Source organism: Phocoena sinus, chromosome 8 (assembly GCF_008692025.1).
Source record: "Phocoena sinus isolate mPhoSin1 chromosome 8, mPhoSin1.pri, whole genome shotgun sequence".
NCBI lineage: Eukaryota > Metazoa > Chordata > Mammalia > Artiodactyla > Phocoenidae > Phocoena > Phocoena sinus.
Window position 1 is genome coordinate 106,877,537 of NC_045770.1, and position 26,512 is coordinate 106,904,048.

Genomic DNA, 26,512 nt, shown 5'->3' on the forward strand with positions numbered 1-26,512 from the left:
CACCACCTTCAGCCTGGAGCACCTGGCTCTTATCTCTCAGCAGCTCCATGATCTGGAAGGCTCTGCCTGGTGTGGTGTGAGCCCGGATGAAGGCGATCTGTGCGTGGGACTTGGAAATCCTTTGTTCTCTTGGGGAGTGCGGATGAAAGCAAGGCAGGCTGAAGCTCTGCTATTCTTTCAAGACCCAAGAAGAAGCGTTAGACCCCTGGGCGGGGCTTTCATTTTGAGAAGCGGGCAGCCAGCACGCTGCGATCGGACTCTCCACCCTCTGCTGGGCAGGGTGGTCCAGAGGCTGTCTCGGCTGCATCCTGCATCCCGTCCCCGGTGGGCAGGATTTCTGGTGCCCAAGTGTCTGTCGTCATGGGAATTAATATCATGATGTCTGTAGGGTCGCTGGGGAGGAGGGAGCAGCCATTGGAGACTCAGTCTGGACTTCTCCCCAAACCTCCAAAGAAAGGACCTTGGCCGGGGGTGGAGGGGTGACATCTGTGTGAATCCACTTGCAAATGGCCGTAATCACTATAAGAATTCAAGTTACTGTTTGTAGAGAGCTTAGCACAGTGTTGGACTGTAGTAAACACTGCCCCACTGCTTGTTAAATAAATAAACATAAACAGGGAAATCTATATTGTGCCAAAGATGGGACGGTGTGGGGGGTTAAGAGTGGAGAAATAAAGTAGGAGGAGACATGAGGAAGATGGAGCAGAAATGGGCCTGAGTGCCTGGATGGAGCCAGCAGAACAGAGATGAGTCATGCCAACTGACTCAGGCCAGAAAGGCTTCCAGGAGGAGGTGATGGGTTGGGTTCTAACTTACCCTGCGCATGTTTTTAGGGTTCCTAGGAATTCTCAGAAGGCGGGCCTTGGGTCAACAAAGCACATAAATCATCTGAAAACCCTCTGATGGAAACAACACCCATGGATGCTGTGGGGGTGGGGGGACGTCCCCCAGACAGAACTCCATGCTTGGGCTACTTTCCAGAACTCTGGGCTGGCAGTCTCCACGCCCAAGGAGTCTCCCATCCAGCTGCAGCTTGCCAGCTTCTGCTCAGAGCTCTGCTATCATTCGAAGGAAGGAAATGACAGGTGGCCAGTCTCCCACCCACCAGTCTCCCACCCACCGTATCTCAGTTATAAATTCTCCAGGCACATCTTCCCTGGGGATAATTACACCCTGAGTCGCTTTTAGCATGTTAGGTCATATACCTGTGGGGTGCTCGTTTCTTTCCTACAGGGACTGCCCACCAGATACTCGAAGGGGGCTCAGAGCCAGCGGGGGATGGGTGGCCATTGACGCTCACAATAGCCCTGAGTCATGAGCCGCTCACTTCTTCCGCACTCCTCTCCCCACCCAGGCTGCCCGTGAGTCAACCGCGTTTATTTAGCACCTCTGAGTGCAGAGATCTGTCCTGGGGAGAAGGCTGCCCCATGCAGGGGTGGCCAGAACGAGGGACAGAGCAGCCTGGTGTGTCCTGGGCTGTGCCGGCCCCTCCACCAACTGAGAGCTGCCCTGGGGGGGGGCATCTCTGTATTTTGTAAAAACAAATCATAACTCCCACCTCGTGTATCTCTAATAAAAAGCCAAGTACCTCTCCAGGCCTCCATTCCCATCAGAGAAATGGGGGTGGTAAGATCAGCCTCCTGGGTCTTCCTTGCAGCCTGGGAACAGGGTTCTCAACCGGGGAGGGGTTTTGCCCCCAGGGGACACCTAACAATGTCTGGCGATGTGCTTGGTTGTCACACTGGGAGGGAGATGGTGCTACTGGCATCTAGTGGGAGGAAGTCAGGGATGCTGCTGAGCATCTCACAGGGCACAGGATGGGCACAGGATGGGCACAGGACAAATTGCGATCCAGCGCCAGATGTCGACAGAGCCAAGGTGAGAAGCCCCGCCGGAGAGCGCCGTATCAGAGAGAGCCTTGCAGGAATAATCCCTGCCCCGGGCTCACTATGGCCTCATTCTGCTCGCTGTGTAGAGCCTGCTCTCCTGGTGAGGCTCAGACTGGTGCCACTAAGCAGGAACAGTGCGAGACGTTCGTTCTTTCTCGCGCACAATGCCAAGGAGATGAAACTGACGTTGCAAAGAAAACACCACTGGAAAGGGCCCCCTCCTGAGCCACTTACAAAGGAGGCATTCACCCGGGAACGTGCTTGGCCTCCTCTCCTGTGCCCCTTGTCACCCTGTGCTTGCACTCCTGGTGACTATTAAAATGTCAGCAGAGACGAAAGTGCCTGATGCTGGGTGACATCACAATGACACGAAAAGGCAACGCGGTGGCAGAAAAGGGTGAGCCGTGAGGCCCAGAACTTCCCATAATAAAGGGTACCACTTAAACTAATGAGACCGATTTTTACTAATTCATGAGCGGGGAATTAATCCTTCTGGTGAAATCAGTCCCTTTGGATTTTTAATGGTGAGAATCACTGAGTCGAAAAGAAGAAAATACAAAAGTAATGCAACAGTTTATCTAGAGGATCTGTTTGTAAGCAGTTAGCGATTCAGAGTAGAGACGGAATCCCAGCACGATGGCCCGTGAGACAGTGTAAGGCAGGGAACCCAGGAGGTGAAATCATCACCAGAACAAAAGGGACCCTTTAAAATCCTTCTAACTTAAGAGATATCTCAACTAGAAGCGTCCCATTCCTCCTTCCTGATTTGGTGGGAATGTTTTTACTACTTGTTTGTCCCTGGAATCCCAAGACCCAGGGACCACCCCGCACCCCCGGCCCAGGCCATAAGTGGCCCGGGGATGGAATTGATCTCAGCTAGCCCATCCTTGCACCTGCTCTGTGCAGAGGCCACCCTGCATTTCCCCTCCCCTTGATGAAGCATTTCTACACCATCCACCTCAGAAGCTTAGGGGAGAGGGCAAGAGGAAGCAGATGCAGGGAGCAGGGCAAAGCAAGGAACTCAACTGTATGTGGCAAAGAAAGTGATGCTTTACAAGCAAGCAGATGTCTTGAACCTGGCTAAGGCATGAATCACAGAAACAAGTGCAGAAACACAGCTTTTGGGGCAAAGCCAGAGGGGGCGCTGTCTCCGGAGGAGGTGGGGAGCTGCCAAGCCTCAAAGACTGTCCCCCACCCTGCAGCCCCCAGAAGGTCTCAGGCACAAAGCCCCCAGGCCTCCCGGGGTCAGCAGTCAAGTGTCACCCCCCAAACGTTTGGAAATGCCAATGTACCCAGAATTGAGGAATTACATTTTTCCTATTTTCTTCATAAATTATATCTCGTAGGCTTCGGCAAGGCCCTTTGCCACTTGAAAATAAATTTAGAAAGATGGTACATTAGGGTTACACAATCTCGGTTGTTTACCAACACGGATAAGAGAATGAAGTTACATAATCTTCTGTGTGTGTGTGTGTGTGTGTGTGTCTGTGTGTGTGTGTGTGTCTGTGTGTGTGTCTGTGTGTGTGTGTGTGTGTCTGTGTATGTGTGTCTGTGTCATTCTTCCCAGCCCTGAAAACTTGAAGTTTTAAGAGCAAGGTCTCCCTGGCGTGGCAGAAACTGTGGAGGACTGTTTCCGGCCTTCGGCAGCCTAGCGCACTTCTCCAAACCTACCCTAGCTGTCCAAGGTGCAGACAAAGAGTCCTTTAGGGCCACTCAGCTCCCATTGGCAAGGCCAGCCCAAGGATGGAGTAACCTTCTTGCATTTCTCCAAGTTCAGAAAATTCATGAACTTGAGTCTAAATGGGAGAGGGAAGAAGGTCATGACAATGACAAGAGGATATTTTGTAGTAACAGTGGTGGCCACTGCCCAGCCGCCCCTGTGCCCGGCACTGAGGTGCAGCTTCACACGCTAGATGCTGACGGGAGAAGGCAGAATCGCTGTGAGCCTTAAGGAGCCTCATCCAGGGCCACAGGGCTGGAAAGTGCCGGAACAGGAACCCAACTCCATCCTGTCTCCCCCACCCCATCCTGTCTGATCCCAGAATGCATTCGTGGGACCACAGCAGGCTGATGACATCGTGGCCTTAGAAGGCAGCTTTATAATCATTCTTTAGAATCATTTCTGTAGGCCCTGAATGTTCCTCAGTGGCCATTTGACAAGTAATTATTGCATATCAACTGTATGAATCCACTGTAAAATGAGGTGGAGTAAAGAAAGTGCTGTCGTCAAGGTACAGGCAGGTTCTCGGGCCTCAGTGATTGGGTGAGGGGCAGTCCAGAATGACTTCTTGGAGGAGGTGGCATTTGGCACACACACCTTGAGGAACTAACGGCATGCAGAAAGGCAGAAAAACGGGAGATTTCATTCCCACTGGGCAGGGCTGCTAGCGTGGCCCCCGAGGGCTAAACCTCAGCATGGTTGCCCCCAGAGACCTGCGTCCCCCTCCTGCAGGGATGGAGGATTAAAAATGTCCTGAGGAGTGCCAACTGTGTGCCCGAGCCCCGCTAGTCCTGGGATGAGACCATCCAAGTCACTGTCCCCCCCTCAGGGAGGCAGCAGCGCATCATGAAGGAGTGCAGGCGACGCTGCACGCGCTCCCCCGGCCCGCACTTCCTTGGCCTCCGAAGTCCCCAGCCCCCTCTGCAAAAGGAGGACCAGGGTGTGGGGTTAAATGAGATGTACTGTGTCCCAGACTCTTCTCGTGCCTGGGCACAGAGTACTAAACATTCCATAAGTGGGGGCTGCGGGCAGCCTTAGGGGGCTCCGGGGAGCTGGACAGGGCGGGCATGCAGAAAGTAGGGGAGGCTCCCCCGAGGAGGTGAGAGCTGAGTGACAGCCGGCCGGAGTCAGCCAGCGGGTGGAGCGGGAAGGGGCAGGGAGAGCATTCCTGACTTCTATCTCAGAAGCGTGTCTCCCCTGCAAGGTGACCCGCAACTGAACTGTAAGGTAGGGGCGACTGGACCTTTCCTCCCTGACATGAAAACCGGGCCACCAAGGGGCGCTTTCCCCGGATAAAAATAAAACTTGGAAGGGCCCGCAGGAACGGAATACTTTCTTGCTGTGTTTTAATTTCTACGGAAAATCTGAGCCGCGTGGCCGCCGCCCCGGCCATAAGCGGGTGCACAGCGCGGATCATCTTTCTTGGAGGCAAAGGAAGCCGGCCGGCGTGTGGGCCCCGCGGGACCCGCAGGGTGGGCGCTCTCGCACCGCAGCGCGCGGGGCCGGGGCCGGGACCGGGGCCGGGCGGCGCGGGCGGCGGGCGGAGCGGGAGGCCCGGCCCCCCACGAGCCAGCGCAAAGCGAACGCTGCCTGTCCTCTTGCAGAAGCCGCCGGGGCCGTGGATGGGGAGGGCGCGCCGCCCGGCGGTCCTGGCGCACAGGCGGCCGCGATGAGGGTCAACGAGAAGTACTCGACGCTCCCGGCCGCGGACCGCAGCGTCCACATCATCAACATCTGCGCCATCGAGGACATCGGCTACCTGCCGTCCGAGGGCACGGTGAGTGCGGGCGGCCGCGATCCGGCGGGAGGACTGCGCACCTGTGCCGCGCCCCGGACGGGCTCGACTGGTGGGGGGCGGGGCGCGCCAGGTCCGCGGGGCTCGGGGCGCGTGGGGGGCGGCCACCCGCGCGCCCGCGCCCGCCCCGGCCCTGCGTCCCAGCCCGCAGCCGCTTCGCCCGAGCGGGCCGCTGGGGCCCCCGGTGGGATAGCCGCCTCGTCCCTGGAGGGTGGCAGCCTCCAGGCCCCACCCCGCCGCCACCCTCCGGGGACCGACCTGTACGGGGCGCGGAGTCCCCCGGGCGGCGCGGGGTCCGGCACGGGAGTTCCGCACACCCCGGGCAGCAGGCGGGCGCCGGTCGCTCGAGACTGACTTTCCGCGCTGGTCCCGGTCCCCAGCCCGGCGCTAGCGCCTGGCCTGGGTGGTAGCCGGGCCGCGTGGGCCAGCGCCTGGCCGACCACGTGGTTGGGTCCCCTGTCTGGGGTCCCCGGTACCCCTACCACTCTCTCTGGGGCGGGACCCAGCGGTCACAAGGATCCCCGGAGGTCAGAATTTGCCCATGTGGGGTTGGCTTAACGCTGGAACAAAGTTTGCCTGAAGGGGGAAGGGCTGAGACCAGCGCCCTCAGCCGGGGAGCCCCGCTGCCGCTCGTTCCGGGGCCAGAGGACAGACTCCCCTTTCTCCCTGGTGCCCACACAGCCACTGCCAAAGCCCCTCCCCAGGAGATGCGGAGGCCCCAGCCCCGTGTTTCCCTCTGACCAAGCCCAGGATTGCCCTAGACTGCCTCTCTGGCCTCAGCCGGAGTCCGGCCGGGCGTCCAGGGAGGTGCCTGTGGGGTGCGGTCCCGGAAAGGCAGAGACCCTCTGGCCTTGCACCCCCTGGGGTCATGACTGGGCTCCTGTGGGCTATGGGGGTGTCCTCTACAGCTGGGCTTGGGCAGAAATGCTGGCAATGTTAGGGACCTGTGTTGGTGGTGACCTTGAAAGTTTAGGATCATCATTTCAGCGCACACTGTGTGCCTGCTGCGTACCAGGCCCCGTGGGATCCCGGACACCACCAGAGTGAAAGGGCCGGGGAGCCCCGCCCAGCTGGGGCTTAAGGAGCAGTGGTGGAAGTTACCCAAGACGGCGACAAGGGATGCTTCCAGAGCGATGGGCCCGCCGCTGTGTGTTAACTCATTTCACTCTCTCAGTAACCATATGGGGTAGGTGCTGTTACCACAGATGAAGAAACTGAGGCCAGGAGGGGGCAGATGACTGTCCCATGTCACCCACCAGCTGGAAGGAGAGCTAGGAAGGGCGAAGACACAGAGGCAGGTGACCACGGACAGCCTGTCGGAGGGATGAGCATTCTGGAGGAGAAGGGGCCAGTTATACCCATAACGGGGTGGGGTGGGGCCTTTCACACTAGGAAATCACATATTTGAAGACCCAGAGGTGGGAATGAGGGGGACACCGGTTAGGAGGCATGAGGTAGAGGTGGCAGCTAAGGAAATGGAGAGAAACAGACACTCCAAGATACACCAGATTCAACTTGAGAATGAACGGGCTGTGAAATTAAAAATGGAGCCCTTGGGCTTCCCTGCCGGCGCAGTGGTTGAGAGTCCGCCTGCCGATGCAGGGCACACGGGTTCGTGCCCCGGTCCGGGAAGATCCCACATGCCGCGGAGCGGCTGGGCCCGTGAGCCATGGCCGCTGAGGCTGCGCGTCCGGAGCCTGTGCTCCGCAACGGGAGAGGCCACAGCAGTGAGAGGCCCACGTACCGCAAAAAAAAAAAATGGAGCCCTTAATAAATGGCCCCTGGGCTCTGGAATTTTAGTTCAGGGACCCGTTGTCTCTCGCAATCCAGAAATTCTCAGTCCCCCAAACTCTGGTGAGGGCCCCAAAGTCTGCAGAGAGGCAGCTCGGCTCTTCTTTCAAGCTTCTCACAGCCCAGAAGCAAGCAGAAAAGCCCAGAGGAGACTAGTGACTTATTTTGCACGGAAGCCTTACGGTGGGGAGGCTTCAGGTATGACGGGCTTGGAGGGCCGTGAACCAGGAGCGCGTGGCCGCAGGAAGGAGGGCTGAGCTGCATCCCACCAGAGAAATGGCCACAGACAGGCTGGAAGCAGTGGCTCTAGGAGCTGGGGGCCTGTCTGTGCAGGGCAGGCAGTGTGCCGGGGAGAGCCTCCGAGGGCATCCCCAGCACAGCTCAAGCCAGTAAGTGTTGCTCAGTCATTTCTTTGAGTCACCCAGCGAAGGTGGCTCTGTGCAGGCACAGATCTGTGTAGCTGGATCACTTTGCTGTACAGCAGAAATGAACACAACATTGTAGATCAACTACACGTCAATAAAAAATAAATAAATATAAAGAAAGAACGCACTGGGTCGCAGTCCAGCGACCAAGGTGTGGATACAGGGCTCCGTTCCCCTTTTCTGCCCTTTTCTAAGAGTCTGGGGAGGAAGTTTGCAGAGACAGGTAGACTGCCCTCGCGCTGTTTGTGGTATTTGTGTCAGGGCACACCTGCTGTGAAGGGGACTTTTGGCCCCTGACCTCTTCCCACGTAACCTCAGACAGCCATCTTTCTGCCGTCCTTGGGACAGCTCAGGGGTTCATCTTCAAAATACGTTCAGTTCTCCCATCACACTTGGTCCTCACAAGAATCCTGTGAGCTAAGTCGAGGAGATGTTTTTGTCCCCATCTCGCAGATGGAAAAACTGAGGCTCGGAGCTGGGGGATGTGGTGTTTAAGCTCTGGTCTGGCTGGGTCTCAGCTTTGGTGTCCTTGATCTGGTGGCCTCTACCAGTAGCAGCGTGCAAACCCCACACCCACCTCTGTCATTCATTCCCCCAAGCACGCGTTCATTCCAGAGCCGTGAGTTCAGTGCCGAGCATTAAAAAGATGAATGAGAAATCCCTCGCCCTTAGCAAAAGTGCAGCAAGAGGTCACTGTCCCTTCCCTAAGGATACAGAAAGGACATTCTGAAGCTTTCCCAAGCCTTTGAATTGGGAAGTTAGGCATTCGGTCTAACCCATATCGCTCCCACTGCAAGTTCGATCTTTGCCTTCTTGTCCTGTCCTGCACAAGAAAAGCAGCCACTCTGGCTCCATGGAAGGGCCCCAAAAAGTCACATGGCCACCCTGACAGTCTCTGTGGTCCTCGCTGTGCATCTACCTCCCCAGCTCCCTCTAAGCCCAGCCCAGAATTGCTCTCCAGGCCCTGCAGGCCTACCATCCTGTGTTGAATGTACTAGGAAGAGAGCCCATACTTTCTGTTTGAAGATTGCACTCCCCTTACACTTATTCAGGTAGGATCATCCCCAATTTTTAAAACCAAGATGCAAACAGACAAAGCAACTTGCCCAGGATCACACAACAAATTAGTGACAGGGCCAGGCCTTGGGGGAGGATCTGGGACTCTCACAGCAGTGCTTAGTTCTGCCTCTTGCTGGACCTGGCAGCGCAACCAGCTCCCTTTTCCACTGCCACCATCTTTAACTTGTGGTCCACTTCGACCATGAGATTTTAGAGCAAATTTCTGTTGAGGGTTCACCATACCCCAGGCCCTGTTGTAAACCCTTCACATATATTAACGTGTTTAATCCTTCCAACAACCCTTTGAGGGAAGTCATATTAGTTGAGGGAGGTCTGTTTATTCCCTCTGGCCCTCATTTTACAAAGAAGAGATCAGAGGGACAAAGATATTAAGCTACGTGCCTAAGGGTAGCACAGCTAGAAGTGGCAGAGCTGGTCTTTGGATGAAAGCAAAAGGCACCCAATCTTGTCTGGCCTCCGTGCTACCACTCCCCCCAATGGCAGGAGATGTTTAGGGGACGTTTACATGCTCCGCAGACTGTCAGAGTCTGAGGGTCCTCGATCAGGCCCCAGTGGGTGGATGGGCATTCAGTTTTGAACCCGGTAACATTTTCTTGTCTTGCGTTGGTGGGGAATTCTCTCCTTACATTCATTTCCCTGCTCTCTGACTTGAGGGGGGTCGCTCTGAATTTCCTTCCCATTCACTAAGGACTCATTGGTCCACTTTGCTCAGTACCAGCCATTATTCCAGCCAACCAGGAGCATTTCTGGGACCCGCACCAGGTGCTGACCCCACTGTGTGTTTAGCAGGTTGAAGGGAAGTGCGTTAAGGGCAGTTCCTGGCCCAGCCCCCCGGTGTCCTGCCAGCCTGCTGAGGGGCCCCCATGAGTTAAAAGCTTATGTATGGACGGCTCCGAGGCATGAGATCTGGAGAGGTCAGGGACCTCAGATCCCAGAGGACAGGGGATTTGTCAGTGCTGGGGAAGCTGGGGAGAGCTACGAAGGACAGAGGAAGAAAGGAAGGCGTGCAGGTGGGGAGCACAGCGCATGCTAAGGCAGGGAGGAGGGGATGAGATGTCCTGGCTCCGGTGTATGCCCGGGTACGGGATGGGAGAGGAAGCTGCTGAGAGGTGTTGCAGGCAGGAGACAAGGATGACCGCTCCAGCCCTCGAGAGTGACACACGGCCCCTGGCTCAGCCCAGAAGATCCGCGTTCCCCGTTTGGAAAATAGGGATGAACCCCTTGTAGAGACGCTGAGAGTCTGCAGGCGGTGTGCCCTCCCCGCCCAGAGCCCGCGTGTCCACCTGGCTCTGCCCCCCTCCCATGCTCTTGCCCTGCCCATCAGCAGCAGCGTTATTCCCCAGCGTCAGCCAGCGTCTTCCACGTTCCCCCCAGGCAGCCTTCGGGTCTGGCTTTGCTGCCCACTCTCCTGCGAGGAGAGGAGCCACCTTTAGCGGCCAGCTCCCCGTGACGCTGCATTTCTCTGCCCTCCCTGATACAACCCAGGGGAGTGAGCAACTGTCTTCACACCGGGGTGGACCCGGGATGCCTGTCTCAGGAGTTAGAGGGAGAGTCCGCCCAGCCTAGACGTTCTTTTACTCGGTCCTCCTGGCTGCCAGTGGGGGCGGCTTCTATTATCCACCCACTTTACAGAGGCGGAAACCGAGGCCCAGAGACGGTAGAGTATCCCCTCGGGACTCGTAGCTGGAGAGGGACCAAGCCTGGACTTACCTGAGGCCTCTCGCTGCCCAAAGCTCCCCTCCACCTTCACCTGACCTGTGGTTCCAGGAGCAGTGAGGGTGGAGCTGCAGCTCAGCTGAGCGGCTACACTCAGCCTAACGGTGTCCAGTGGAGCAGGCCGCTGGGGATCCGCCGGGAAGCAAGGGCCCGATCGCTTCGCCCGCGTGAGCCCCGACTTCCTCTGGGCCAAGCAGCCCTAATTACAGGGGCCCTCAGGCGGGGACTCCGTGAAAGGCTGTGCCCCAGGCTGAGAAATAGTGTCACCCCAAGTCCCTGTTACTGTTGAGGAGGGGCGCCCTGGGTGTGCAGACAGGATTCCAGGCTGGGCTCAGCCCGCCTGCGCTGTCACCTCGGGTGCCCCTCACCCCACCAGGCCTCAGTTTCCCCTGACAAATTGATACAAACAACTCTTTCCCGCCTCTCCTGCAACATGACCCACCAAAGGCGCTGGGGTGGTCCATGGTCTCTGTCCTGGGCTGGGCCTCCCTCCTCCCACCCAGGCCCCCAGCTCTCCCAGTACCAGCTGCCCGCCTGGGTGTGGGCCTGGCTCCTTAGCCCTGGTGCAGCTCCGAAGACTCTGAATGGTGCAGAGTTGCTCGTTTGACCTCTTCCCAGCGTGATTTTATTTATTTTCTCTTATTTCCGAAGAGACCAGCTTGCAGCAGACCTTAATACCCTCAATAACCAGCCGAATCCCACGGGGACGCTAGAGAAGCGGGTGTGGCTTTAGCAGAAGGACCTGGGCTTTGAATCCCCCACCCCAGGTGGGCTCCCGGCTCCTTGGCCCCCTGGAGTCCTTCAGGCAGATAAGGAAACCGAGGCAGGACTGTATGTGCAGCGACCCACCCTGAATCCCGCCAGTACCAGCCACCGCCCTCCCTCCCCAACCTCGCTCTGGCCCCTGAGACCACCCCCCAGGCAAGCTGCTGAATACTCAACTCGCGGTCTGGGAGTTGACGCGGGAGAGTTGAGACTAACACAGTGGTTACCTGGCCCCGACCACACAGCTAATCAGTGGCAGAGCCGGGCCAGGCGAGGGCCGGTACGGTCCCGCAGCCACCTTGACACGACATTGCCACGCCTGCTGGCCATCAGAGGTCACGCTGTGCAGAGCTCAGCTCTGCTCTGCCTGGGACCCTGTGGGCCTGTGCGAAGAGCACCCCCCGGGGGGTCGGCCGTGCAGATTTCACAGCCCATTCCAGCCGCCTGGTCCCTCCCAGGCAACGTGAGCTCGCTGGGGAGAGGCGGGAGGCCTTCGCGTGTGAGCACCCAGCCTGGCATCTTCAAGTGCCGTGAGCAGCGACGTCTCTTGAATGGCAGCTCCTTGAAGGCAGGGCTCTCTGCAGTGTTCTCAGCCGTCTGGGCCCCTAGTGATCAGAGGGCGTGAGGGGAAAGAGTTGGGGAGGGCAGGTGGGTGGCCAGTTGTCTTGGAAGCGCGCTCCCCTCCGAGGGCCCGACCCCGAGCCCTTGACGGCGAGTGGCTTTCTTCTTCTGCCCCCGCAGCTGCTGAATTCCTTGTCCGTGGACCCCGACGCCGAGTGCAAGTATGGCCTGTACTTCCGGGACGGCAAGCGCAAGGTGGATTACGTCCTGGTGTACCATCACAAGAGGGCCTCGGGCAGCAGGACCCTGGCCAGGCGGGTCCAGCACAGCGACGCCGGCCTGGCCGCCCGCAGTGCCCGGCAGGACCAGCCCCTGCCCGGGAAGGCAGGCCCCGTGGGTGCGGGCGAGCCCGAGCCCCCGCTGGACTACCACGAGGATGACAAGCGCTTCCGCCGGGAGGAGTACGAGGGCAACCTGATGGAGGCCGGCCTGGAGCTGGAGCGGGACGAGGACGTAACTATCCCCTTCTCCCGGGCGGGCGGCCGGGCGGGCGGGCAGGTCCTTCTGCCGTCACCTGTTCTTAGAAAGGGGCCGAGGCCAGCGCCCTTCTGGTCGAGTGTGGGGAGCCCGAACAAACGCCCTCCCCACATTTGCCCCGGGGAGGGGCTGGCCTTCTCGGCAATGACCTCCGGGGTCAAGGCATTTCCTGCTCTGGTCAGTTCCTCCCCTGGGAAGATGGGTGGATGACCGTTTCACGGGCGGAGGATGAAGGTCTCCTAGGAATCTCCCTGGCGCTTGACCTTGGCTTCTGGGGCCTCAGTTTCTCAATCTGTCAAAGGGGGAGGTTGGCCTGGCTGATGCCCGGGGGCCCCGGCGCATTGAAATCTGTGACCATAGCACTGGTTTCCAGAGCTTCTCTCCTTGGCAAAGCCTGAGAGTCTTTCTAAGGGAAGTTTTCTGGGGAGAGCGAAAGGTCGGCCGCCTGGCCGGCTGGCTGCCCTGGTGGCAGAAGGCATGGCAGTGCAGGGAGAGTTGACCTTGGCGGCCTGGGGACAGCAGGGCAGCCCCCTCAACTTCTCAGCGGGTTTGCTGATGCTGCCCTGACAACTCCTTAACCTCTCTGTGCACGGTGGGGCGGGGAGCATCTCTTCCATGAACAGTGGGGGGCAGACCTCTAGCCCGCAGGAACTGCAGCTGTGCCGATTATCCAAGAGTCAGCCAAAGTCTCCACAACACATTAGGAGAAGTAAAAGTAGTCAGCAGGTTGACTTAGGGACCCACGGGTCCATCGTGAATGTTTAAAATGGAAGTTGGTATTAGTTTTGCTATTTTCATCAATGAGAACCACCGCGTCCTTGGTGAATGCTTTGGGTCTGGTGATAAGGAGGCTTTTGGGGTACCTAGAATAGAAAGCTACAATAGCGGAGCCGGTGGGAATGCTGTTTCGCAAGATGACGTTACTTCCCCCGAAAGCAGCCAGGTATGCTCAGCGGGCCTCATTCTACCTCGGCCCGGCTAGTGGTAGAGGCATCTTGCTCTCAACGGGGACCACCCCTCTGGGTGACGCTTTGGCTGCCGGCAGGCGTGGGTGAGCTCTGGCTGTAGGGTTGGTTCCCGCTGGAGTTGCGAGGGCGCCAGGGGCCTTAAGACGCTTTGATGACCAGGAAGCAAAGGTTGGATCCTGACCGGGTGGCAGAGAGCCTGTCTCCCTGACTTTGGGGGCCGCAGCTGCAGACAGGCCTGTGCTGGTCCTCTGGAGGTTTCTGTCTCACTTTGTCTTAGACCTGAGCTGAGGCCTCTCGGGAGAGAGAACAGTCATTCACGCGGACTTTTCCCAGTCCCGCCCGGCCAGCCCCGTGGCCTTTTGTCAAAACAATACTGCACTAAACAGGCTTGAATTCAGAGTGTCCTTTATAATTGGAGGAACGAACGGCCTCCATTGGAGGCAGGGGAGGCTGGAGGGAGGCTGGTGGCAGAGGCCCCTCCTGGGAGCTGTGATCCTGGGCGCAGTGTTACATGACCGAGAGATTTACTCTCTCTCACCTTCCTGACTACAGCGCTGAAATCTCATGTTTGAAAGGACATCCCCGCCCCCTGGGTCTGGTAATTCACTCTCCCTCTCCGGGCCAGATCCCAGACCCTCTACCTGTCCTTTGCAAGACTTATTAAGCTTCCCCATCTGTCAAACAGAGATAACAATCGTGTTTATATCACTGGATTGTCATAAAGTACTTAACTCAGTCTGGCAGTCAGGGAATTCTCATTGGCTGACGTGAATATTCAATCATATATTTTTGCTCATATGGAAATGGAATGACCGTGCTCACGAAGGAGAGAAGAGCATTTCCAAGTCCAATTAAATACTACACCACACATGTCATTTTAAAAACTCTATGACTTTGAAATAAATAGCAAACGTAAAGACATTGATTACGACCCCCCAAAAAAGATTGAATTGTCCCAATAAGTGATGAAGATTCTGCCCCCAATTCCAACACGTACGGGTTGTCTTCCTCACGCCACCCAGCACTTCTCCGACACCAGCTGGATGTCCTACAACTTAACTCAGTTTGGACACTACCCATCTGGAGGTAGCATCAGACCCCAAGGTTAAGGGCTCTACGAGGCCACCCCCTCCACCACCAGCCGTCATTTGCAAGCTCAAGTTGTCACCTGTGCTCTGACCCACTGGCTACAGTTCAGAGGTTCTAAGGACTTTGGGTTCTATTAATTTGCTAGAGCAACACACAGAACTCAGAGAAGCATGTTACTTATTAGATCACTGGTTTATTATAAAAGGAAATAACTCAGGAACAGCCAGATGGAAGAGATGCACAGGGCAAGGTGTGAGGGAAGGGCGTGGAGCTCCCATGATTTCTGAGCACCGTTCTCCCCAAATCTGCACGTGTTCACCAACCCAGAAGCTCTCCAGACCCTGTCCTTTCGAGTCTTTATAGAGGATTCATTACACAGGCAAGACTGATTAGATCACTGGCCATTGACGATTGATTCAACCTGCAGCCCTTCTCACCTGCCCAGACATCCGCGGAGGGACCAGAAGTTCCAACCCTCTAACTACACGGTTGGTTCCCCTGGCAACCAGCCCCCATCCTTTGGAAAGGAGGTTCTTTCCAAAAAGTCACCGCATTCACCTAACAAGAGACACCATTATTGCTCTCCCCACTTAGGAATTTCCTAGAGTTTTAGGAGTTCTGTGCCGGGACCGGGAGACAAAGACTGAAAATCTATTTCTTATTACAAATCACAAGATCACAGTGACCCACCATTTCATTGATAATTTAGCTCTAGAGCTTAAGAAGCTTTTCCAGCAGTTGACTGGGTCTTTTTTATTTTTTAACATCTTTATTGGAGTATAATTGCTCTACAGTGTTGTGTTAGTTTCTGCTGTATAACAAAGTGAATCAGCTATACATATACATACATCCCCATATCTCCTCCCTCTTGCGTCTCCCTCCCACCCTCCCTATCCCACCCCTCTAGGTGGTCACAAAGCACCAAGCTGACCTCCCTGTGCTATGCGGCTGCTTCCCACTAGCTATCCATTTTACATTTGGTAGTGTATATATGTCAATGCTACTCTCTCACTTTGTCCCAGTTTACCCTTCCCCTTCCCTGCGTCCTCAAGTCCATTCTCTACATCTGTGTCTTTATTCCTGTCCTGCCCTTAGGTTCATTAGAACCTTTTTTTTTTTCTTTTAGATTCCATATATATGTGTCAGCATATGGTATTTGTTTTTCTCTTTCTGACTTACTTCACTCTGTATGACAGACTCTAGGTCCATCCACCTCACTACAAATAACTCAATTTTGTTTCTTTTTATGGCTGAGTAACATTCCATTGTATATATGTGCCATATCTTTCTTATCCATTCAACTGTCAATGGACACTTGGGTCACTTCCACGTCCTGGCTATTGTAAATAGAGCTGCAATGAACATTGTGGTACGTGACTATTTTTGAATTATAGTTTTCTCAGGGTATATGCCCAGTAGTGGGATTGCTGGGTCATATGGTAGTTCTATTTTTAGTTTTTTAAGGAACATCCGTACTGTTCTCCATAGTGGCTGTATCAATTTACATTCCCACCAACAGTGCAAGAGGGTTCCCTTTTCTCCACACCCTCTCCAGCATTTATTGTTTGTAAATTTTTTGATGATGGCCATTCTGACCGGTGTGAGGTAGTTTTGATTTGCATTTCTCTAATGATTAGTGATGTTGAGCATCGTTTCATGTGTTTGTTGGCCATCTGTATATCTTCTTTGGAGAAATGTCTATTTAGGTCTCTGCCCATTTTTGGATTGGATTGTTTGTTTTTTTGATATTGAGCTGCATGAGCTGCTTGTACATTTGGGAGGTTAATCCTTTGTCAGTTGCTTCATTTGCAAATATTTTCTCCCATTCTGAGGGCTGTCTTTTTGTCTTTTTTATGGTTTCCTTTACTGTGCAAAAGCTTTTAAGTTTCATTAGGTCCCATTTGTTTATTTTTGGTTTTATTTCCATTTCTCTAGGAAGTGGGTCAAAAAGGATCTTGCTGTGATTTATGTCATAGTGTTCTGACTGTTTTCCTCTAAGAGTTTCATAGTGTCTGGCCTTACATTTAGGTCTTTAATCCATTTTGAGTTTATTTTTGTGTACGGTGTTAGGAAGTGTTCTAATTTCATTCTTTTACACGTAGCTGTGCAGTTTTCCCAGCACCACTTATTGAAGAGGCCGTCTTTTCTCCATTGTATACTCTTGCCTCCTTTATCAAAGGTAAGGTGACCATATGTGTGTGGGTTTATCTATGGGCTTTCTGTCCTATTCCATTGATCTATATTTCTGTTTTTGTGCCAGTACCATACTGTCCTGATTACTGTAGCTTTGTAGTATAGTCTGAAGTCCGGGAGCCTGATTCCTCCAGCTCCGTTTTTCTTTCTCAAGATTGCTTTGGCTATTCAGGGTCTTTTGTGTTTCCATACAAATTGTGAAATTTTTTGTTCTAGTTCTGTGAAAAATGCCATTGGTAGTTTGATCGGGATTGCATTGAATCTGTAGATTGCTTTGGGTAGTATAGTCATTTTCACAATGTTGATTCTTCCAATCCAAGAACATAGTATATATCTCCATCTGTTTGTATCATCTTTAATTTCTTTCATCAGTTTCTTATAGTTTTCTGCATACAGGTCTTTTGTCTCCTTAGGTAGGTTTATTCCTAGGTATTTTGTTCTTTTTGTTGCAATGGTAAATGGGAGTGTTTCCTTAATTTCTCTTTCAGATTTTTCATCATTAGTGTATAGGAATGCAAGAGATTTCTGTGCATTAATTTTGTATCCTGCTACTCTACCAAATTCATTGATTAGCTCTAGTAGTTTTCTGGTGGCATCTTTAGGATTCTCTATGTACAGTATCATGTCATCTGCAAACAGTGACAGCTTTACTTCTTTTCTGATTTGGATTCCTTTTATTTCTTTTTCTTCTCTGATTGCTGTGACTAAAACTTCCAAAACTATGTTGAATAATAGTGGTGAGAGTGGGCAACCTTGTCTTGTTACTGATCTTAGAGGAAATAGTTTCAGTTTTTCAGTTGGGTCTTTCTTTTTTAACATCTTTATTGGAGTATAATTGCTTTACAATGGTGTGTTAGTTTCTGCTGTATAACAAAGCGAATCAGTTACACATATACATATGTTCCCATATCTCTTCCCTCTTGCGTCTCCCTCCTTCCCACCCTCCCTATCCCACCCCTCCAGGTGGTCACAAAGCACCGAGCTGATCTCCCTGTGCTATGCGGCTGCTTCCCACTAGCTATCTATCTTACGTTTGGTAGTGTATATATGTCCATGCCACTCTCTCACTTTGTCACAGCTTACCCTTCCCCCTCCCCATATCCTCAAGTCCATTCTCTAGTAGGTCTGTGTCTTTATTCCCATCTTGCCCCTAGGTTCTTCATGCAGATTGGGTCTTTTTTAAATGAAAATATTACTGTGGCACAAACTAGACAGTTCAAGGTTTCAAAGCAGCTGGAGTTGAGTGTGAGCCATCTTCCTGCTGTAGTCTTTCAGGTCATAACCGAGTTTCCCACGGGCCCCTGCAATCCGAGCTTCCCTCTGAGGTGAACTAGGCCCTGAGGCTGTTGAAAGGACCTTCGTTCGCTGCAGCCTGTTGCTTTCACCTGAGACCAGAATCTACTCAGGGGCCGGCCGGCCGGGTGCGTGCAGTCTGCGGGTGTATACGGTCCCCTGCCAGTGAGATTAGCAGAGAGATGCCCGGCTCATGACTCATTCCCGGGGTGTGCTCTGATTACAAGGAGTGAAAGGGTTTGCAGTTTGGGGAACAAGATAGCCTCAGAGAGAGAGCCCAATCGCACAATCTTACCCACTTTGAAGCAAAATTTAGGGACTTATGTGCCCTTTCCTGGGGAGAAAACAATCCGTGGAATCCATCAGATACTCAAACAATGACGCCCAAAAGATGAAGCATCATTGCTTTAAGGCAGGATTTCTCAGCCTCGGCACTGCTGGCATTCAGTATTTTGCAACATCCCTAAACGCAACCAAAAATGTCCCCAGACATCGCCAATATCCCCAGGGAGCTAATATTGAGAGCCTGCTTTAAAGGCCGGATGGGGGTGGAGGGGTGGGCGTGGAGGCGGCAAAAGGGAAGTGAGAGCGAGAGAAATGGGGGGGCAGTTAAATAAGGCCTCCTGAACACCTGGGAACCCCTCCTCAACTCTCTGCTGGCCCAGCTGTGACCAGGCAGCACATGGAGGTCACCAGCAGCGCAGAGGTGTGTGAGCTGCCTTTGCTCCCCCAGGGGCCAGCGGGTGTGTGAGACTGAGCCGCTCCTGGGCAGCGTGGGCCACGAGCCCCACACAGATGCGGCCCCTGTGTGCCGTGCGAGCCTTTCTCCCCAGTCAGGAGGTTCATTGTTGTGAAGACATCCCGTGATGACCAGTGGAAGACCGGCCTGGCTCAGGGCACAGTGGGGGGCGGTTCTTAGGGACACAGAACAGTGAGTGTCCTGGGGCTGCCGGAACCAATGACCACAAACTTGGGGGGGCTTAAAACAACACAAGTTGATTCCCTCCCGGTTCTGGAGGCCAGAAGTCCAAAGTCAAGGCGTCAGCAGGGCCGTGCTCCCTCCCAAGGCTCTAGGGGAGCATTCCTCTTGCCTCTTCCAGCTTCTGGGACGCTCCGGGTATTCCCGGGCTTGTGGCCGCGTCCCTCCAACCTGTGCCTCGTCTTCACATGGCCTCCTCTGTACATCTCTCCTCTTCTCCTAAGGACACCAGTCATTCTGCTTAAGGCACATCCTAATCCAGTATAACCTTATCTTAACTTGATTACATCTGCAAAGACCCCATTTCCGAATAAGGTCCCATTCACAGATACGGGGAGTTAGGATGTGGACGTCTCTTTTGGGAGGTACCATTCACCACGCTACAGAGCTGAGACTCTGCACAAGGGTGTTACCCCAGGAGTCGGGTGGCTCGTGCAGGACCCCTAGAGGTACAGCAGTGGGTGGGGGAGGCACGGCTCGTGGTTGGAGGGCAGAGCGGGGCAGGTGGTCTAGGGGGGACAAAGCCTTGGCCTGGCTGCCTCGGTGCAGGGCCCAGGATGTACACGGGAACCCCGTGGGGTCCTGCCAAGATGCGGGCTCTGACTCGGCAGGTCTGCATGCTTTCACACTGCGCTTCTACCCTGCTCCCAGGGCATATGAAGCGGCCGGCCCTGGACCATACTTGGAGGCGTGAGGACCGTGCAAGCCTGTTCCCCATGAGCCATCAGAAACATCCCAGGGAAGGGGCCCCCAACATCCACGCAAGCCCCTGACCCACTATCCAGTGCCCCAGAGGTAGCCCCAGACAGAGACCCCCGTACTGGGTACACTGGGCCAAGAACCGTGGAGAGGGAAGTGATGGGTCTGGAAGAAACGTGCCCACAACCCTGATTATGGATAGAGGGATGGATAGAGATTGAGCCTGGCCAACAGGCTCTAACCATAGGTTCCCCACTGCTCCCATCCTCCCCCGGGCACCGCAGGCTCAGAGGAACCCAGTGTGAACACTGCTTCCCCCTGCAAGAGAGGGGCCCTGGGTGTCAAGGTAGGGTCTGGCGCCTGATCCAGAGGACGGCCCCCAAAGTGGGTTTCACACATGAGGGGTCCAAGAGGGGTGTCATGTCAGAGACCCCCTGGGACAACACACGTGATAGGAATTGAGGGAGGAAAAGGTCGTGGAGACAGGCGGCCCAGGCCTTCCTTCTTAAGGAGCCCCTCCTCCCACCCTACCCCCCAACGGCAGTGGGGTCAGCATCCAGGGTTCCCAGTAAACGGACAAGAGCAGCTTGTGGCCAACATGTTTCCTTGCAACTGAAATCCATCAGCAGTTTTCAAGTCCAGCCTCAAAGCTGGGACATTATTTATGCCCATTGGCGATTGCCAAGAAGACCACACACTAAAATGCTGGCTGTGTGCTGGGGGTGACCGAGGCCCGCACTGCCCTGACGGTGAACTTGACCCCGGCTTTGGCAGAATTGTTAAGGCTGCGGACACGCAAACCCTGCAAAATCAGTTTGCTTTCATGCTGCTCTTCGGGGCTCCTCTCCTCGCCCCGGGGCTGGTGGGCTGTCGTTTCTCCGTGTTCCTACCCGAAGCTGGTGTGGGCCGTCATGGCATCTGCTTCCCATCTTTGTGGATGTTGCTTTTGAAAAGCAAGTGAGGAACTGACTGAGGGAGGATGGGTGCTGCTTCCACAACAAACTTTGGGATGCACCGTCAGGTGGTGAGCATATCTGAGCTCCCAATGAGGCTCAGGACCCTGTCGGGGCCACGTGTGCAGGTCCAGACCCTGCTCAGCCACTTCCTGGCCGGGCAGCCTCAGGCAAGTGGCTTCCCCCCTCTGGACCTCAGTTTTCCCATCTTAGGCATGGAGGTGATGGCCCGTTCTTCCTCCCGGAGGGGTGGTCATGGCACAGGCAGGGGGACGTGTTTCTTGCAGTTTCCAGCTGAGTTTTTGCAGGCATGAGTGGTTTCTGAGGCGTCTCTGGGGCTTGGATAAGCGTGATGATGAGCGGCCCCTCCTCGCAGGCTGGGCGTTGGGGTGGGGGTCCTTGACTCTGAGGAACGTGAGGTCTAATCCCGACATCCTCATGTATAAAGGACAAAGGCGCAACAGACATTCTCAGGGACTTGTCAGTTTGGAAGCAAACCCCATCCCGCCTGGTGTGGGCGCCCTAACCTGCCGTGTGGCACAGGGATCAGATCCCTTTACAGAGGGAAGGAACTGAGGCTCTGAGAGGCGGGGCAAGGAGACCAAGGCCACCGGGCCCAACAGGGGCAGGGCCAGCACTTGAACCTGGGTCGTGGCTCCCAGTGTCACGCTCTTTGCCCTGAACCATGTGGTCTTCAGCCCCCCACTCCCATCCCCAGGCTTAGTGCCTCTGCCATGAGCCTCTCCTACAGTGGGATGTTAGGGGCCATTGTCTAGTCCTGAAGCTCTCATTTCTCCACAATTCCACCATTACGCATTCATTTCTTTGGCCCTAAAGATTTTATGTCTCTTGGGTCTTAAGTGCTGAGGCTTTTACACGCCCCACCTGACTTCCTTTGGGTCTGTCTTGGTTTTGCGGAAGCATACTTGCTATAAAGTATATTCTGGACACTTTTTAAAAGTCATGTCTTTAAAGTTCCCCAAGGGCAGCTCTGCCCGGGTCCCAAGTAGGCGGGCTAAAACCTGTGCCACTCTGGCTGCAGTTCTGACGTCCTCCAGCGTCTCTAGGCCCTTGGTGTGCCGGAGTCAGCTCTTTCTGGCTCATCAGGAATATCTGCCAGCGGGGTGTTAGCACTTTGGTAGCTTGAAATAGGCCATGGCGGGAGTATTTACACTGTGGAAATTGGCAAATGCTGCAGCTACAGATCAGGGTTGGTTTTTTCTTCCTGAGAGCAGGGGAGCTGTGGAGGGTTGCATACCTTACTGGCATCTCCTTACTGGCAACTCCCTGCTGTACGCCCATGTGTCTCCCTTTCCTTGGAGAGGTCAAGTACCTTCGAACGTGTCTGTTGAATTTTCACTTCTCATTATGACACTTTTTTATTTCTGCAAGTTCTGTTTGGTTCTTTTCCAAGTTGGCTGTGTCATTTTTTAATAGTTTCCTGTCCTTTGCAGAACCTTTCTGTCCTGAGGTTTATTTCTTTAAACAAGGTGAGCACAGTTGATTTATTATCCATCTAATCCTCGCAGAGTCCCGAGGCTGAGGACGTCACTTCTGCTGGTTCTCCTCCAGCCGTCTTCGTTCCTGGTGGGCCTGGTGCCCTTGCCCACTGACCACCACCCTTATGGAGCCCATGATCGGGGCGGGGGGGAGTTCCCCAAGCCCAGGAGGAAGATGCCCTTGTCCAGAAAGGCTTGCATTCGTCACATCTGAGGGCATTATAGACAGAACCACCTTGAGCCAAGGTCACAGGCTGAGGTTCCCAGACCCACTGGGGCCGTGGCCTTTCGGACCAGGACTTCTTGGGGAGGTCCTCATTCCCTCCCTTTCCTGCTCAGCGCCAGGACTGCCTTCCTTGTAATTCCCAGGGTTGGAGGAGGGACCCCTTTCTGGGTCACCTGAAAGTGTCATCTCATGGGGGTCTGGCTCCATGGGGGAGGGTCTTCTGTTAGACTTCCCATCTTGGGTGGGCCTGGGACAGAAACCTCCCTCCCCGCTCCAGGGCAAGCGTCTGCATCGGTAGAAACCCCTTGGATGGCATGGTCTTGGTTGCTTCTCTGGGTCTTCTCAGGTCTTCAGCAACTTTAAGACGTGACATTTATTTTATTTATTTATTTTGTCCAGCATTTGGTGGCAGGCCATTGCGGGACCCTGACCCCTGGCCCTCCCCACGCCCACGCCACGGTGCGCGGCCCCGGCGGTTCTGTGGCCTCCAACCTCCCCACACCAGAGGGACCAGAGTCAGGACAGAACCCACGGCTCTGGGGCATCTGGCTCAGGGAGGGGACCCGGCATCTCACGATTTCTTCCTGCAGGGACGGGTTGCTGTCGGGCCGGGCACCAAGGTTTAAAACATCCTGTATGTGTTCTTGTCCAACCGGTCCCACGACCCCTTTCCCCAATCCTGCCAGATATTTCCCTGGGAGGGACCCCACTGCTCACGTAAACAGCAGAGCGTGTTTTCCCAGGGAGGCCAGCCCGGGCACTGGTCCTTGACCACCATCGAGAGAGCTCGCCACGGACTCGGAAGAATATATTTTGGGTCTTTGCATGCGACTGAGCACTGGGCACAGAAATAAACTTGGGCTGTAACGGGAAAGAGGGGGTCTGCCTCGCGGGGGCCGTCCATGGTCACTTCTCGGTCATTTCATGGTGCCCCCGGGGCTTCCTGGAGCTGGGGAGGCGGCTTCAAGCTTCTTAGCCAAAGGAGTCCACGCAGGCGTGGTCTCACCAGCCGCAGGGTCACGGAGAGAAGCCATAGCCCCAGCCACGGGGCTGGATGGAAGTGTTAGGAGCATCAGGGACTCCCCCAGCTGTGAAGCAAGTCTTGTACTGCAAAGATTTGCAGATGAGCAAAAGGGGGTTCAGAGAGGTTGAGTCACTTGCTGGAGACAACACAGCAGCCCGCCAGGACTCGGACCCAGGCCGCCCAATCCATGGCTGCCCCCGGTGCCCACCCGCCCCGCCCCTTGAGGGCAGCAGGAAGAGCTGGGTTCCCCTTGCCCGAGCCCCCGGGCTGCCTCCTCTGGTCCACACTAGTCCACGCGCCGCCGAGTCCCCAGCCCTGGGCCGTGGTGTCAGGCTCCAGGCTCCCTGCAGGTGTGCCTCTCGCCAACCAGCACACCTCGAGCCTTGCGCATCTGGTCCCTGTGCCGGAGCACCCTGGTCCTGGAAGCAGCCTCAGGACCCGGCTCCTGGACCCGCTTCTTCGAAGCTTCCAGCCACTTTGATGAGCTCCGTGTGCCAAGCCCTGTGGGGCTCTGACCTGCCGCTTCATGGTGAGTATTGTGGGCCAGGCGGCAGCTCCAAAAGCCGTCCTCCTGGAATCTGCGAACGTGACCTTATTTGGAAGAAGGGTCTTGGCAGATGTAAGAAAGTTACTCATCTCTGCACCAGATCATCCTGGATTCGTGTGGACCCTAAATCCAACGACAGGTGTCTTTGGAAGAGAAAAGAGAGGGAGACTTGAAACACAGAGCCACACAGGGGAGAAGGCTTGTGCAGATGGGCACAGAGGTTGGGGTGATATGGCCACAAGCCCAGGAAGGCCTGGGGTCCCCGGCGGCGGGGCAAGGTGAGAGGGCCCCTCCCCTGGAGCCTCTGGAGAGAGCGCGGCCCTGCCCACACCTTGATCACAGACTTCTGGCTCCAGAACTGGAAGGGGATGAATTTGTGTGGCTAAAGCTGCCCAGTCTGTGGCCATTGGCTGCAGCCTGCCCTGGACGCTCACAGTGAACTTGCAGGGTGTGAACCTCTGGGCTCCAAGGTGAGGACAGCGGCAGGATCACCCTCACGGGCCTGTCGTGGGGTTAAATGAGTTAATACGCACAGATGCCTGAAGCAGGGCCTGGCACGTAGCGAGCGCCCGGTGGGTCCCAGCCTCCTCTCCCCCCACCCCGTCGTCATCATTGTTAGGGAACTTCATCCGCTCGTTCAGTGGACACGTGCAGCATCTACACTGCCCCGACGTGGGCAGCAGGGCCCGTGAGCTGGGAGGCTCCGGACAGGACTCGCCTGCCTGCCGGGGCCACATAGACAAGGCCTGTGCGGTGACACTCAGGCCCCGGGGAGAGGCTCGCTCTTCTGGTTGTGGGGGGCATGGGCGCCTCTGCATCAGAGGTGGAGAGACGAGCTGGAGTTCTCCCAGCAGGTGTGGCCCTTCTCTCGAGGTGAGGCAGGAGCCCCACGTCTCACTGGGGCCCGAGGCTGGCGCTGGATGAGTGTGTTTGGACCACAGAGGATTTTTTTCCTAAAAATCAGCCCCAAGTGACTTTGACTCCGTTGCCTTTTGCCAAAAACCTGCAGTGATCCCATGAGCTGTGTACACTCTGAGGCTGGCGACGGGACCTGGGGCTCAGAGCACAGCACAGACCCGAGTCAGCCCCATACCGAGTCCCAAGTGCTGGCCACACACACCCCCTGCCGTGGCCTGGCTCCCTTCTGCCAGGACCCCCGGAATTGTGGAAAGGTGAAGTGGGACCTCAACCTGGGGGCCCAGCGTGGGCTCCAAGCCCCCGGGGGTCCCCTTGAGACGGCTGGTGGACTGAGGACCCCACTGCCGTAGGGCAGCTCTGTCTGAGGGGAATGTTGTGTTTCTTTGCTTTTTGTTGCAATGGGGAACCCCAGTTATCTCGGGGTGATTGGGAAGTCTGCTGCTGTTACCTGCGTCTTAGGTGGGGAAACGTGTTATCGCCACATTGATGCTATTCGCTCAGTAAAGGGAATCTCTTAAACACGAAAGGTAAGGGGGACAGAGAAAACCAGAAACCTCGAGAGTTGTTGGGATGTGCGTGGTCTCACCCACGATTAAGAGTGTGTATGGCCCGCATGTGAACCCGGGTTCCCACACCCGCCAGCTGCAAGATGCCAGGCCCTGACTTTCCACCCCCAACTTTATTGAGGAGTAATTGACAAACATAATTGTGCATATTTAAAGTCTACACTGTGAGTGATGACTTGGTTTACACAGACACCGTGGAATGGTTGCCCAGATCAAGGTAATGAACTCGCCCGTCACCTCACACAGCTACCTCTGTGTGTGTGTGTGTGTGTGTGTGTGTGTGTGTGTGCTGAGAACACTTTGATCTCTCAACACCTTTCAAGTGTACGATACCGTATTAGTAACTAGAGTCACCCTGCTGTCCATTAGGTCCGCAAAACTTAATCTTATAACTGAAAGCTGGTACCCTCTGACCTATCTCCCCATTCTCATCCCCCCACCCAGCCCCTGGCAAACACCGTTCTACTCTACGCCGTTTCTATGAAATCAGCATTTTTTTAATTCTACATATAAGTGATACCATGCACTGCTTGTCTCTCTGACCCATTTCACGTAGCAGAATGTCCTCCAGGTTCATCCACGTTGCCACAAATGACAGGATTTCCTTCTTTTCTATGGGTGAATAATACTGCACTCTATATGTCTACACTCCCTTGATCTATTCATCCGTCCAAGGACGCTTAGGTTGTTTCTGTATCTTGGCTGTCGTGAGTAATGCTGAGTGAACGAACGTGCTGATGTCATTTCCTGGGGATAACCACCCAGAGCTGGGATGCCTGGATCACTCAGTGGCTCTAGTTTTAATTTTCTGAGGAACCTAGGCGGTGACTTAATCTCTCAAGCCTCAGTGTTCCCCTCCGTGAAGAGGGTGCAGTGGTCCTGCCTTTCCCATAGAGCTCGTTGGAGTCACTTCTCGAAGCTCTTAGCTTGTGCAGTTCCTGGTGGGGCAGCACTCAGGGGCCCTCAGCTGCCCAGTCCTGTCATTCAGACACGCTGGACCAGAAGTGACTTGTCCAAGTTCACAGCAGCTTAGTGGGGGCGGGAGGCTGGACTCGAATGCAGCATCACCTCGAGTCCTCTCACGTTAGGATAAAGGCAGTGCTGACCCAGGGAAGCCGGAGGGTGGCCGGGTCCAGACAGAGGTGTGTCCTGACCCCACAGAGATGCCCAGAGGGGACCACCTTCACCATCACCTCCTCATCTCTGCTTGGGCACCCCAGGGACACCAAGTACGTCCACTCAGTCGAAGGGCCTGGGCTCTCAGTTGTACAAGGTCTTC

General features: G+C 55.1%; 1 protein-coding gene across 7 annotated transcripts in view; it reads left to right on the forward strand.

Moving 5' to 3' along the window:
- ANO1 (anoctamin 1) overlaps nt 1-26,512 on the forward strand; it is a 161,205-nt gene that overhangs the window by 66,716 nt on the left and 67,977 nt on the right. For 5 of the 7 annotated variants that reach the window (XM_032638810.1, XM_032638811.1, XM_032638812.1 and 2 more), the window contains exons 2-3: nt 5,214-5,386; nt 11,923-12,255. In XM_032638810.1, coding sequence (XP_032494701.1) covers nt 5,214-5,386; nt 11,923-12,255 — 506 coding nt within the window. Of the gene's footprint in view, nt 1-4,726; nt 4,837-4,922; nt 5,082-5,213; nt 5,387-11,922; nt 12,256-26,512 lie in introns of those variants that run through there. The other 2 variants (XM_032638814.1, XM_032638817.1) reach the window with 2 other exon arrangements.